Raw genomic sequence first — 13,926 nt, 5'->3', positions numbered from 1 at the left:
TTCTGGAATATCGATATGACTTTCTTCGTCTCTCGAGTCATGTCAACTTCGACATCGAACATTTCTGTACCAAGCAACATCGACTGTCAGCGGGAGTATGCATCAATAATAGATCGAATGTCAAGTAGCTTACGGAGCTTGTCTAGTGGAGAGAAATATTAGATATCAGTGGAGAGCTCAATACGGACAGAGTCCAATTCTGCGACTCTTCATTCAACTTGCGTTCGGTGATGTCGTGCTACGATACCAACCAAGGTTTCAGTTCGGATTGGACTTCGTCGCAGGGGAGAAAGAAGACATACCACACATCCAAGTATTCCCTATAATCGCACATCATGAGCAACAACTTCCCGGTCCCTGAAGAAGGAACAGACTCACCTTCATTTTCGCTCCAGCAACTCTATCACCCATCTTATCAAGCCGAATCGCTTTCCTACATACACCCAGCTCCATAAGTCATAATTGCAATTCTGAAGATCAAGGCTTTCTATGATAACTTACAATTGCGCTTAAAAGACGAATAGGTTATTGTCAGCCATACGGATATAATTAAGTACCAACGATACAGTAACCCACCCCAAATACCATTCGTAAACTGATAATCATAAGAGATCCAAATGTCTTCATCTGTCCCATGTAAAACCCGATCCCAGTTTGCGAGCATCTCGGCTCTATACTTCTCTCCGATGAATTCTTCCCAACGATCAACTGGTTCATCTTCTGGATACCCAGAGAGCTCGTGCCTGCACAAATGTCAGCTGCCTGACCTCCCTAACTGTATACCAGTATAGTGAAGAGCGCCAAATGGACACGCACCACGTCTTGTTCGTAAATGTGACAGTCCCATCTTCCGTAGTTTTGAAGAAACCCACGGGAGAATCTAAAGCGGACAGACATAAAGAGCCGTCACAAAATGATAACATCCATTTGGGTGAGAATACTTACATTCCGTCAAAGCACGTAATTCCGATGTCCGCTGATCGAAAGCTTCTTCCAGCGATTTACGCCTTTTACCCAATTGTACTCTGACGAGAGCTCGTCAACACATGAAATTGGCTAAGAATGATTTCAGGACTTACTGCATATGTGCTCGAGCAACCAATTCACGGGAATTGAATGGTTTTGCAAGATAGTCTGTACGTTCATCAGTATCCATTGAGAGTCATGTGCACGTACCATCGGCACCAGCAAGAAGACCGTCCACCTTGGCTTCATCTCCTCCTCGAGCAGTACTACATATTGGTCAGCATGTTTAACTGAATCGATTCCGATCATTCACTCACAGCATTATCACTGGGATGATCGAAAATTCTCGAGACGCTTTGAGCGCTTCGAGCAGACCGAATCCATCCAACTATGGAATCATACCGTAAGTTTCGATCCCAGCTGGAGGCACGCAGTGCTCAACTCACGTTAGGCATCATCACATCCGAAATTATCAAATCAGGCATACGTCTCTTACACAAGTCTAGTGCCTCTAGACCATCACCAGCCTCGATGACCGTACACAAGGGAGCGAAGATGGAGCTCATATAGCTGAGATAACTCGAAAAATCAGCATCCCAATTCAGAACGGTTACTTAATGAAACACACTGACCGACGTGTGTCCAATGAGTCATCTACAAGCATGATCACATCGTCCTTCTTAAAGTACAGTGTATTAGGATCTAAGCTTCTGGAGCTTCGGCTGCTCGTTTCCTCCAAAGCACTGCCAACTTCAGAACTTGGGGTACCAGTACTATCTCGTCTCTCACGAGTCCATTGCATCGCCTCATCGAGGATGCCTTGACCGTAGGTGGTTTGGGAATTTCGGACGATTTGTTCATCTTCAATCGCATCGGACGGTAGGTGACTTGTGCCGAGGCTATGTGTCAGAAGAATCAGTATGCCAACGATCTAGTATTTATTATCGTTTTCCAACACTTACGGTATCCTTACTGAAAATGTTGAACCGTCTGAGAAAGATATAAGGTTAGTACACCACAAAGCAAAAGGGCTGTCATACAACTGACGAGTGCCTTCTTGGGATTCCAATGCCGTCGTGCTTTCGATAGCCATCAGTCCTCCATGGAGTTTGATAAGTTCCTAAAAGTCAGGTCAGCTCCCGCCGTCATAGCAGTAACGTACCTTGATCAATGCCAAACCTATTCCTGTACCCTCATGAGACCGACTGACCGATTGAACACGGTGGAATCGTTCGCCAATAAGGTTTATATCCGAGGCTGACATATTTCTATCAGCCTAAATGATATATCAAGCATGGCGATCTGGGCTCACAAGGTATACCAACTCCGCTGTCTTGAACAGTGAAAACAGCTTCTCCAGACTGATATCGAAGTTTGATAGAGACAAAACCTTCCATCGTATATTTCATGGCATTTCCTGTTGAAATATACAGGTTAGCATGTTCAATGCAAGAAGCTGATAAGGTAAACACATACCTATCAAATTGAAAACGACTTTTTCCTGTATCCCACTATAAGTAAGCCTGTATACAAGGTGTAGACATCGATAATCGATCAGACATACCCAATGTTCTGTATCAACATAAACAGCTCTAGACGATAGATCACAGTCGATGATATAATCCAATCTGGCCTGAACAAAGTTACTCAGTACACCACCCCACTTTCGTACAGAATAGACGCAGGAGTCTGGGGTCTTACTTGAGCCATCGCACCCTTGAACAGGACTGCCAAATCCCGCGTCATCATTCCAAGGTTTACAAGCTGGAAAGAACCTTTCAATCGACCAGCTTCCAGTCGGCTCACGTCCATCAAAGTCGATACAAGTCGTGTCAGTCGACGGCTGAGCAATGTTATCATCAACACTTATAGTTGACAGGCCGTTGATGTTATTATATTAACTTACACATTCCGACGAGCCATGATTAGGTTATCCTTCTTTTGACCTTCAGGGGCTTCTTGCAATAGATCATCGAGGGGACCAGCGATGAGTGTCAAGGGTGTCCTATTGGCACATATAATCAGACCCGTCGATATGAGTAAAACAAAGAGAACATACCTTAGTTCGTGACTGACGTTCGAGAACAGTAAACTCTGATAGATTTAATGAGTCAAATGATGCCTCTTGATCATGAACACGGAAATTGACTGACCTTTGCTCGATCCAGTGCCGCCAGCTCCTCTACCCTTTGCCTCTCAGCTTCATAAGACCTCACAGCGGCTATACCTGATGCCAATTGCACTCGCAATCTATCACGAAGAAATTAGCCAAGTCTCGATTTTCCATTCCATCTGAGATTCAGAACTTACAGATGCTACATAAATGAAAAAAGTTAGCGAGTTTAGACTACGAAATGCTGCCGAATATCTCCACTCACTATGAATGATTCGTAATCTTCATCAAACGGTCTTCTGAGGTTCAATCCTAAGACCAACACAGCACTCGGTACACCATCATCCGACTCATTCGCTATTGGAATCACCACCGCTGCGGTTGGCAATTCGTCCCACGCTCTTATGGGATAATCGTGTATCAGTCCTTCACAATTCTCCACCATTACCAATCTATTTGAGGCCAGCGCCTCTCGAATAGGCCACTGATTCGTTTCTGCCGTGTCGCTACCCTCTTCTCCGGAGAGGGAAGCAGACGGGATTGGTCCGCCTGACATGGACGACACGATTGATGATGTGGGCGATCTGGGACCAGTACGGAAGGGAGTAGCATTGCTTCGTAACCTCGTTCGTATGTTGATAGAAAGATTCGAAGGCGTGGTGGGATGATCATCAGGTATACCGATCGCTCCCGCCAATCGAACATTCAACCTGATGTTGTCGGATTGATCACCGTCTCTGGTCCCTTCAGCCGATCCACCTGAACCACGTCGAGATGTTGCTGACAAAAACGCTTAGCAATTGATCCTTCGTGGCCGACGGTGATATACTCACAAGAGGGAATATCGACATGGTAGAAAGCTGCAAAAGGCACATCACGAGCGTTCGCCGCCAGGATATCGATAACAGCATCGTCAAACTCCGTCATCGTTCTTGCAATAGCTAGAAGACAAGAGTATGAGCTCTGCTGTAGTGACAGACTCTCCAATTGGAGAGATGACTCACACGTCCTCTGACCCATTTCTTGTACAGTGGCCATCCGCCTTTCCGCTAATACTTTACTCGTAGTAGCTATAGTAGCATTCCACAGTCCTCCAAAAGTACCATCTTCCTGTAAGACTGGGACCCACATCCATGTATGATACTCTTCTATGATTCCGTTACCCTGATGAGGAAGCTGCTTAAACAGTAAGAAGTCTGTTAGACGAAGAGAATGATCAGTGACTCTCCAAAAGTGAGATCGCCAGATTCACTCACCATCCTCTTTACATACTGGTGTTCCACTCAATACTAGTTCCGACAAAGGTCCTAATGCATTCCAAATTTCTGTGATACATCGGTATGTATCAGGCTAGAGACACACAAAGATGATTTGAGAGATCGCGACTCACCTGCCCAAGCGACTGTACCGGACATACCGAATATATGGGGATGTTTATGCATCATCTGCAACCGAGATTAGCATAGCCACCATCTTCCTGAATCACATGAATGTACTCACCTGAGCATAAGCCTCATTGTATATCAAGGTCAATTCCTTTCCCCACCATAAACAACATTGATGTGGGTAATGCAAAACGAGTGAGACTGCAGTACACACAGCCATCAGCTCAACTTCCCACCCACCGGTTCTGGTCATGCTTCTGGTTTGGGAAAAGGTGGACTTACCGATAGTTTTCAGACTCTGTGGCCACTGCTCTCTAGGTCCTAAAGGAGTTTGTGACCAATCTGTCGATTCCATCAGATCATGTACGTCCGCAGCCAGATCCCGCCTGTTCCCCTCCGGATTAGATGTAGTCACTGTCCCATCCCTTCCAAACCTTATTGCTCCATGCTTCTTCAAGGTAAAATCAAGCCCATTCAATTCCTCCGTTGGCGTCACGGCTTTCTGGGTGAGCGCCGGGTCTGAACTGGTCGCAGCTGGTATAGGTCGAGTAAGTGATTTGTGGGAAGGAGATGTAGAAGAACGGTCGTTTTGGGGATGACTGGTGCTTCTGGTAGTTCGTCTTGAGGCGATAGGAAATTTGATTTCTCTTTCATTGGAGTTGACATGAATGGATCCGGATCAGAACACGGGGATGCAGGTGGAATGGTGTCTGAGCCTGAACGAGGAATTGTAGTGATTATAACGAATGAATGTGTGGTCATCCTTGCTTTACCACTTCCACCTGTTCTATCGGTGCGCCATATAGGTAAATTTGTCTTGATCAGCTCAAATGAAGCTGTCGACGGATGAACAAAGTTGAGCAATAGAGGTTTATTCTCGGAGAAGGATGAGGTTGAGGTGATACTCGGTTCGAGGTGGTCTTGATCGATCAAAGAGGGACCTGGAACAGTTCTAGGACTATACGGACCTCCTGTGCTGGATGGATCTCCGACCTTCACTTGAGGTCGTATAGGTCCATCACCTGAGGTGGTATCGATCGTAAAATCACTGGCAAACGTGTGATCCTTATCTCTCCCCTTCACGCTACTATCTCCACTCGAATGCTTGACCCCCTGTCCATCGATCCACTTCCCTAACTTTCTCGCACCATCCACATCCAAGCATTCTAATAGAGTGCTCCCTTGTGTATACGTCTGGTATTTGGTGTTGGACCATACTACCTCAAAGGGCTGGAAAGCCTCGTGCCCCACATGTGTGAATGATGGTCCAGCTACGTTGGTATCTTGTGTGGGCGATTCGGGGGATATAGGTACGACCAGCACGAATGCTGGATAGGGATACGACTGCAGGCAACGACAATCAGAATTGCCATGTGTAGGAGGATGCTTTTACATACCTGAAGATATTCTACAGGGATTGAACCCAGGTCGATCCTCCTTTGGGATGCTGGCATGACTACTCTCCGACCTTGCTAGTCAGATGACCCTCTGTATGACTGGATTGAATAGAGTATGGTGATAACTATTATTGAAAAATTATAGAATGAGTATTACAATATAATTAGGCACAATCTGATATTGACTGTTTAATGAAAATTGACAATTGAGATAATTTGATGAATGATGATGAATTGATGATGAATCCGATCGGAAGCTAGTAGTATGCTCGAGTGAGGTAGTCGTAGTGTCGCGGTGAGTCACCACTGAGGTCATTATCTTATTATATTATTTTCCTTCTCTTGGTCCTTCAAAGTGAAAAGTGGAAATATATGGGGCGGTGCTTTTGCATACCGTACATTCAGGTACAGTCAGTTAGAAGAGCCAAAAAAAAAGCAGATCTCGCTCAGGGAAACTGAGGTGAGGAATGACCAGCCAGTTATTCACCCTCATCGTCATCTGTTCCAGTAGTAACTAACCGACATCTCCATTTCAGTCTTCCTTGTACTCGAATAATCATGGACACATATACAGCAGGAGCTTCATCGTCAACATACATGATCTTTTATGCATCACTGGTAACTTGGTATCATTCATCGTTGAGGCGACTAGTCTGTCTACATTGTTTGCTCACCCACTCGTCAGTTACCGCTTACTACCGCATATCGATCGTTGTGACGCCTATCCTAACACCCAGTATTCTACCAAAGGCATTCATCCATGAACGAACATCCTTCCTTTCATTGTCAGATCATTAATTGATCGGGGGGATCACCCAATTGATGAGTCATTAGTCTCATTTCATAGGAAAGACATTGTGTTACGGTCCATCGAACGCTGTACACCATATATAAGACTCGATTTTCAGACTTAAGAGATCATTCTAGCCCAATCCCCCTGACTGTATCTCTCGTACTGACATACTGTAATGATCAAACTCATCCACACTCTTTTACTCATCACGAGCTTCTGCCCCACCCTCCTAGCTGGCATTCCAGACGAACACAAAGAGGTCGACGAGGACAACGAGGCAGAAAAAATAGCCAAAGTGAAGGTTATCATCCCGAAATACTCTGAGTGGATTAACGGTGAGGACCAAGCGGATTACAAAAGGGGTGAAGATACCATAATGTACGGGTTCACACAGAAGGAAGTAGACGAAAACAAGAAATACCCATTCGTATGGGCGACTTTGGATCATGTGGATGTGCCCAGGACGACGTTCCCTACTCCCTTTTGGAACATGTCTGTAAGCAATCGTTTATCCTCCCGTGACTTTGCCATAAGCTGATCACAGTGATCGGACATGACATAGTGCGAAGTGTCTGCCGGTCAAGCCTTCGACGGTACCGCCTCATTCACCCTGAGCGGTAAGAAACCGTGGATCAATGTTGATGAAGCCAAATCGTGGGCTGGCATTTCATGTAGTGAAGCTAAATGTTTGGCTGAGGCGTGTAAGGATGAGGATACTCCTGTGATTGATACTGTGAGCACCTGCTACTATTCTGATCAATCAGGTTCATTACAGGACGCTAATCACTACAGACGTAGTTCTTACCTTGAGTAACTCCATGATCTTGAAGCCATCGAGCTGGGCAGACTGGAGTATCAATGTGCGATCCAAGTCTAGCTGGATGCATTCTATATTCTATCTATATATATGTATGTGTGTGTGTATACACGATCTACAATCCCCCCAAAGAAACATCACAAGACCGTCTGCACCATCCCTATCAAGATCCTACATTCTACAATTTGGCCTGAATTTTCTTCTTATTCTCATCTTTATCATCCCCTACCGCACCACCTTCCACCAGCCCCCTAGCTTCCAGCCCTTTCAGATCCGCTCTCACCACCCCTTCTTGAGCCGTCACAGCGATCAGAACGCCCTCTTTCGTATACACCCTCCCTTGGACTACACCTCTCCCACTGGCTATATTCACACTCTGAGATTCCATGACGTGAAGAAGAGGTGCAGATGGATCAAAGCCTTCTGGGAAGGGGTAAAAGTGGATAGAGTGGTCAAGGGAAGCCAGCATTCCTATTCTAGGAGTTGAGCTTTGATGTAATCCCACTGAACGAGAGGCAGTGCCGATGAATTGAAAATCTGTCATATACGCTATCATCGCCTACAGAACATCGAAATAGGTATTTGTGTCAGTAATGTGAGAAGGTTAGCTGTGCAAAGGGGCAAATGCTTACCTTCACAGTCTCGATATCTGGGTTCTCGCTTGGATCCAATCTAGCATGTAACCAGCTCATTCGGGTATGCACCGGACTATCTTCAGTTTCCTCATTCTGCGACAAGTCAGATCGCTTGACGCGAGCTCTAGCAATACCGACGGGTGACTCTCTTCGTTCCTATACGAGATTGAGACCCATCAATATGGTTTCACTGAATCGTACAGATCGTTCAAAGTAAATCATCTTGCAAAGGTGAGAACTCACCTTTATATACTCTTCTAGGAACCTTCTCCTGGCTCCTTTCCATTCCTGACATTTCTCGTCGAAAAACCTCTGCCATCTATCTTCTTCTGGGAAACATTCTTCCCATGGTTTCAAATGCGGTGGGAAAGGATTTTGATAAGTTGGTTGGACGCTTGACGTCAGTATGGATAAAGGTCGATTTGGACTCTGACTTTTATCCTCAGTTTCGTTGGCGAACCGAAGTGTATGCGATATCTTGATCTTCCCCTGGTGTGAGTTTGATGCCAAATTGAAGTTTTCGGGCAAAGTCGTAGGTGGTACAGTATAACTGGCCAACAGTACAAATACCTCTCTATCACCTTGCCAAGCTCTAACCAATCTATTGGAATAACTCTTCCCGTCCCTCAACCTTTCTACCCTATATTCGATATCTGGATTGGCATGAGCAGGAAGAAGGAAGTAACAGTGCATACTGTGTAGACCGAATGGTGAAGATATCGTACGAGAAGCAGCAGCTAAAGATTGAGCGATCACTTGACCGCCGAATACTCCCCTCGCACCTGAGGGAACCCATAATGGTTTCGAAATTGATATGTCGGATGCGAAAGGATGGGCGCTCACACCCACCAGGTCGGTCAGTCGAGCGAAGGGCACCATATTAGATATGGCTTCTGCAGTATGTATGATGTCGAGACAAGTAATGGATATGGTATGGATGCGAATTGTGTGATCCAGTTTTTGTTTTTATCTTTTCTTCATAGTTCAATTCACCCTGTTGAACCGGTAATCTCACACTCCGCATTAACCGGAACAATTCACAAATGCACGGTCGTTGTCCTTGGGTGGTCGGCCTCTTGATTGGGCATCGGACGGGAGATAGCGCTGGCTCGCATATCAATCAATTGAACTTTGTCAGAGTATTCCTCAATCGTATCGTCGGGAAACTTAGCTTTTACTATCTGCTTCGACCTGACCGGGACCACGAGCGCCGAATCGCAGGGATGGCCTTGCAAAGGTCAATATCGAATGACTTTGCAAAGTGGCATGACTATTTCCCTCATCCAGTCATGACGCAGGCGAGTGAACCTGCTTCGAAGGACGCAAGAATCCTGTCTGCCCACATGAGCCTTGTCACATCATCTTTCGAAGACCATCGGGCACATATACGTCAGTAGCTTCTTATCTACCTTTCATCTTACTGGCTTCTGATCAGCTGAAACTCGTCATCAAGAAAAAGCAGAAGCTCATCTGTCCAACTCCGATTTAGCAGTTCCCAATCCTCCAGGTATCCAAGATAATGCTCGCATATGATTGCGAGGATCACTCTGCATGTATCTTCATTGGCCCTGGTGCATTGATTGAACATACTTACTTGCCACTCAAGCCAAAAAATGGCCGAATTCCTTCCAGACGAGCACGACGTAGCCTATTACCCGGAGGATAACGATCCCAACGCTCGATTAAGGGATACAATAGAGACTCTTGGACACCACCGATTGTCCGACACCCAGCACCTCTCAGAGCTGTCAACCGGTGAGCGGATAGCTCATGCGATCAACGAAGCTATTCCTAAATCAACAACCGATAACTACTCTATCCAGCGATATGTAAGCTGCGGGTGTACAGAATTAGTCCACTCTTTACCTCATGACACTTAAGGCACTTACTGTAGAGATGCCAGAAAGTATTTGGGAAGTCTCAATTGCGGTGTAAGTGATTGTCCTTCCCATCGCGTCGCCATGAAAATCTCTCACTACTCTACCTGTAGAGGAAGAGGCTTGTCTTGTCAACATCTCTGCGCAGAGCTATACTGATCACCGATGCCTTTTCAGACCGAAGGGCATCACGGTAATTCCCCGATATCTCGAGTAATTCTATACAGTCCATCCAGGGACGAACTGACTTCCACTCTCGGAACATTGGTCCTAGACGGGTCTCGAAGCACAATAGACGTAAGAAGCTATGATGATTTTGTTCAAGATGAAAGGAGAGATACTGAAATTTCAGCAAGTATCTGTCTTGTCCTCCCCTCCTTCCAACTTTGACCGCCACATCTTTCAAAAGGAAGAAGGGCGATACAATTGACCAACTATACCACACTCTATAGGAAGCTGTCCTTGAAGATATCGCACCTCAAGGTCAGCCCATTGCAAGTTATAAAGTAGACGACATTACACTATGCGAGGTTGCCTCCCACGTCTTACCAATCTACGAGCACCAGGATTGTTCGGCGGTGATTGGCAAGTACGACCCATGCGGATGTCATCTGATCACTACCGTATCTCACGAGACTACAAAGAGAGATAAAGACAGTAAGCCTATCAAAATTCTGGAAGAAGGCCGTGTTGTCCGGGATCTATTCCACTTGTTCAATGCAGGTCAGCGTCACAGTACCGTCGTACTGTACCTTTTCCCTAATTGTGATGTGAAGGCTGATTATAGTAACATGATTACCTGTCCAGAATAACAAGCTTGGAGCTGGACATGAGGGTGTTTTAGAAGAGACTTGGACTGTATCGTCCTGTCAAACAGGTATCAAGGTGATTTACAGATCCCTGTTATCCCATGTCTCAGAATCGGACATTGGGCATATACATCTTCACAAGACGCATATAGACCAAGAACAGTATGAGCGGCTGACCAAAGCTCAAAGATGTGTGAGTGGGCTATCTCGAACATGTATCTACAGCATCGCGATATGATCATTGTTCATATTGAGTACTGATGAATTGTGCTTCAGGGAACCAGCGATAGTAGTGGGCTTTTACAAGTTCCGCCACACACTCATGGGTCTCATTCGATATCTTATAGGAGCTCTTCCAGCTCTAGTAGAGGTAGAAGACCTAAATAAAGAACGCCTTCGGTCGAGGGAGATGAGACAGGAACCTCTCATGGTCCTACAAGGAGAGGTCGAAGGTCTTCGTCTAGGGGAGATGACCCTTGTAGGAGTTATCTTACTGATCAGCGAGGGGAGTATATATGGAAGTTGAGGTTCGAGAATGAGGCAAGATATGGAAAGATGTGAGCTTAACATATATGTATACATGCCGTGGTAAATTCGAAATCACTTGATGATAGCATCGTGACAGACTCCATAATTAATATCATGACTCATGAGGTGGGGTACATCTTCAAACCTCCTCCTTCGTCGAAACTTTCACCTTCTTCTCCCTGTAAGTGAGCATCACCAAACCACTAAATATGATGACGGCTCCACCAAAGAAGTACGAATTCTTACTTCCCGTCCAATCTTCCAAAGTACCATCTCCAGTATTCAATAAACCCGCCTGGATGGCCACTCCTACCACGCCTCCAATTTGGAATATGACATTGGCGAATGATCCGGAGATTCCAGCGTAGGAGATTGGGAAAGCCTGGATGATGCATGTGCTAAGTTCGAAACGATACATGGTCAGATCAGGACCTGTTCTCATTATTCTAAGGCAGACATTATACTCGAGACGGATAGGAATGCATCAACTCACTTGGCAGAGATATAGGCAATAATTCCACCAATCGTCCCAATTACCAAACCGGGAAAAACAAACCTCCAATACCTCATCCCTTCTCCTCCATCACTGAATGCGAAGAGCAAGCTACCTACCAAACACAGTGTTGTACATATAGGAAGGACAGTTCTTGGTTTGATGACGAGGAAAGGGAATGGTTGAGTGAGAAAACCAGTGATCAAAGCTGTTATACCCATGGGTAACATTTTGATTCCAGTTATAATCGGTGATATACCCAACACATCCTGGAAATATGTCGATAATCTTAATTGGGTAGTATTAAACCATAAGTTAATAGCTAAAGCCATTATTATCAATTGGAATAAGTTTTGAAAGCTCCATACTCTTTTGGGTAATAGTCCAAGACCTTCCTTCAAATTCATCTCCCAATAGACGAAGAGACTGAATAATACTAGAGAGATTAAGAATGGAATGAGGAACACCACAGAGGACCAACCTCTCGATTCAGCCTGAGTGAAACCGAGTATGAAAAGGATCAAAGCGAAGAGAAGGAGGAGTACGCCGATTAGGTCTAGTCGTTTGAGTTTGTCGCGACCAGATAAGGAAGAGGCGACGGCTTTGGTGGGTGGCATGTACTTCCATGCGAGAAAGGCGAAAGGTGTAACGATAATTCTTCATGACAACAACCAAGAGCACCTTGTCAGTCAAAGGTTCCATACAAGATGTAAGTACCTTTTACTCACGTTACGAAGCGGAAATACCATTTCCAGCTGGCCAACAAAAATAGACCAGCCAAGATCTGAGAGTACATATAATATGTGTGAGCAAAGCATTATCACATATAATTTTCCGCGATGAATTTGAATTATCGCACTCACCATAGCCACAGTATTCGACAAAGCTCCAGCTACGCCAAACAACGATAATTTCTTAGTCTGTTCCTCCGAATCGGGATACATTTGAACTTCAGTACATCGCAGGAGTATAGTCAGCATTGGAATGGAAGCAGTGGATCAATCCGTACTTACCAATCATATTAATCGAACTTGGAATAGTCAATACAGCTGCCAAAGCCGATATAGCTCTCAAGATGAAGAACGAGTATTTATCATTCAAGAAAGAAATGATCAAATTGAATATTGCTATTCCGACGAATCCCATGGTGTACACTTTAGAAGGTGAATAAAGGTCTGCTAGTCGACCTGCTAGGAGAAGTGTAGCGGCGAATGCGATGCTACAGTATGTAACACTAATGGTGAGCTTACATCCCTATCAAGTGGAGGAGCAACCGAAGATGTCAAACGAAATATGAGACGAAGAATGGAAGCTTCATTGTCGACTTCAAGTACGGGCTCACGCATAAGTACCCAACACCCAAGCTTGGTCCCCTACACCTATACCCAACTCTTTGGAAATTTCAGCAGTCATCAGTATCGTAGCGGTCACCCCAGCCCCATCGATGAACATCCTATCACAACGTTAACCACAACCACAAACACATTTATCAGCGCCCTTCTTCACTCGGGAATGTTTGAAAGTACATACGAAGTACAAAAACATAATAACAAGATATTCTTCTTAGATTTAGGTAAAGTGGCTAATTCGATATTCTCATTAACCGATATTTTCGAATCGTGGAGTGCAGGATATAGTTTGTTTTTCATTCTATTGAGCGTTGAATCATTCGCGAGATCCTCTTGATCCTCCATCTCTGGTACTCCTAGTTCAAGGTCATGTACGATCTCTCTGATAGAGCAGGAAGAGGATGAGGTGTTGGGAATATCTGCCATATCAGTCGATTGTATGCTATACAGTCTTTGGTGTGAGTTCGAGCGACTTAGTGAGGATCCTAGAGTTGTTGTGGTATGTTTGTTAGTAAGGAGAATTGTCAGTGATATCCGAGAATGACTTGTCCTTATATACCTTGGACCATACCCCTTCATTTTAGACATCCACGTCGACAACAACGACAAATCAAGATCATCGGATCCGACTTCTGTACTTGTATAGATTTGTAAATAGCGAAAAGAGGCTCGTTCTTGGTAATATTTCAGACGTGGTGGGAATTACGTAAATCACCATTGATGGAAAGTGAATCTCGGATCCGAGGGCTGCATGATGCTCGTGA

The 13,926-nt window shown here is 45.0% G+C and overlaps 5 protein-coding genes across 5 annotated transcripts; 2 read left to right on the top strand and 3 right to left on the bottom strand.

The window, feature by feature from the left end:
- Positions 1–142: 142 nt before the first annotated feature.
- V865_000294 (uncharacterized protein) lies at positions 143–5,918 on the bottom strand (the record flags this gene model as incomplete). The annotated part of the gene is made up of 30 exons (XM_066224126.1): positions 143–238; positions 303–320; positions 379–428; positions 502–743; positions 817–880; positions 946–1,025; positions 1,080–1,134; positions 1,177–1,232; positions 1,284–1,354; positions 1,413–1,536; positions 1,599–1,865; positions 1,929–1,956; positions 2,014–2,086; positions 2,129–2,223; positions 2,279–2,383; positions 2,443–2,467; positions 2,531–2,599; positions 2,668–2,809; positions 2,873–2,971; positions 3,026–3,060; positions 3,120–3,216; positions 3,373–3,859; positions 3,913–4,020; positions 4,084–4,275; positions 4,336–4,404; positions 4,470–4,524; positions 4,580–4,665; positions 4,747–4,966; positions 5,047–5,808; positions 5,862–5,918. 30 exons carry the CDS (start codon positions 5,916–5,918, stop codon positions 143–145), a joined length of 3,927 nt encoding a protein of 1,308 aa, XP_066080223.1.
- A 911-nt stretch (positions 5,919–6,829) lies between these two features.
- On the top strand, positions 6,830–7,464 carry V865_000293 (uncharacterized protein; the record flags this gene model as incomplete). Its single annotated transcript, XM_066224125.1, has 3 exons — positions 6,830–7,150; positions 7,217–7,387; positions 7,453–7,464. 3 exons carry the CDS (start codon positions 6,830–6,832, stop codon positions 7,462–7,464), a joined length of 504 nt encoding a protein of 167 aa, XP_066080222.1.
- A 185-nt stretch (positions 7,465–7,649) lies between these two features.
- On the bottom strand, positions 7,650–8,985 carry V865_000292 (acyl-CoA thioesterase II; the record flags this gene model as incomplete). The annotated part of the gene is made up of 3 exons (XM_066224124.1): positions 7,650–8,030; positions 8,104–8,262; positions 8,350–8,985. The coding sequence occupies 3 exons, from the start codon at positions 8,983–8,985 to the stop codon at positions 7,650–7,652; spliced, it is 1,176 nt and encodes a 391-aa protein (XP_066080221.1).
- A 734-nt stretch (positions 8,986–9,719) lies between these two features.
- On the top strand, positions 9,720–11,179 carry V865_000291 (uncharacterized protein; the record flags this gene model as incomplete). The annotated part of the gene is made up of 5 exons (XM_066224123.1): positions 9,720–9,935; positions 10,161–10,280; positions 10,436–10,726; positions 10,791–10,985; positions 11,069–11,179. 5 exons carry the CDS (start codon positions 9,720–9,722, stop codon positions 11,177–11,179), a joined length of 933 nt encoding a protein of 310 aa, XP_066080220.1.
- A 280-nt stretch (positions 11,180–11,459) lies between these two features.
- On the bottom strand, positions 11,460–13,588 carry V865_000290 (uncharacterized protein; the record flags this gene model as incomplete). The annotated part of the gene is made up of 7 exons (XM_066224122.1): positions 11,460–11,718; positions 11,814–12,470; positions 12,542–12,597; positions 12,677–12,762; positions 12,827–13,032; positions 13,156–13,266; positions 13,344–13,588. The coding sequence occupies 7 exons, from the start codon at positions 13,586–13,588 to the stop codon at positions 11,460–11,462; spliced, it is 1,620 nt and encodes a 539-aa protein (XP_066080219.1).
- Between the last annotated feature and the right edge of the window lie 338 nt (positions 13,589–13,926).

The sequence above is a fragment of the Kwoniella europaea genome, chromosome 1 (genome assembly GCF_036810445.1).
Source record: "Kwoniella europaea PYCC6329 chromosome 1, complete sequence".
NCBI classification, from domain to species: Eukaryota; Fungi; Basidiomycota; class Tremellomycetes; order Tremellales; family Cryptococcaceae; genus Kwoniella; species Kwoniella europaea.
The sequence above is the reverse complement of the archived record's forward strand: the minus strand, read 5'-3'. Positions and strand labels throughout refer to the sequence as shown.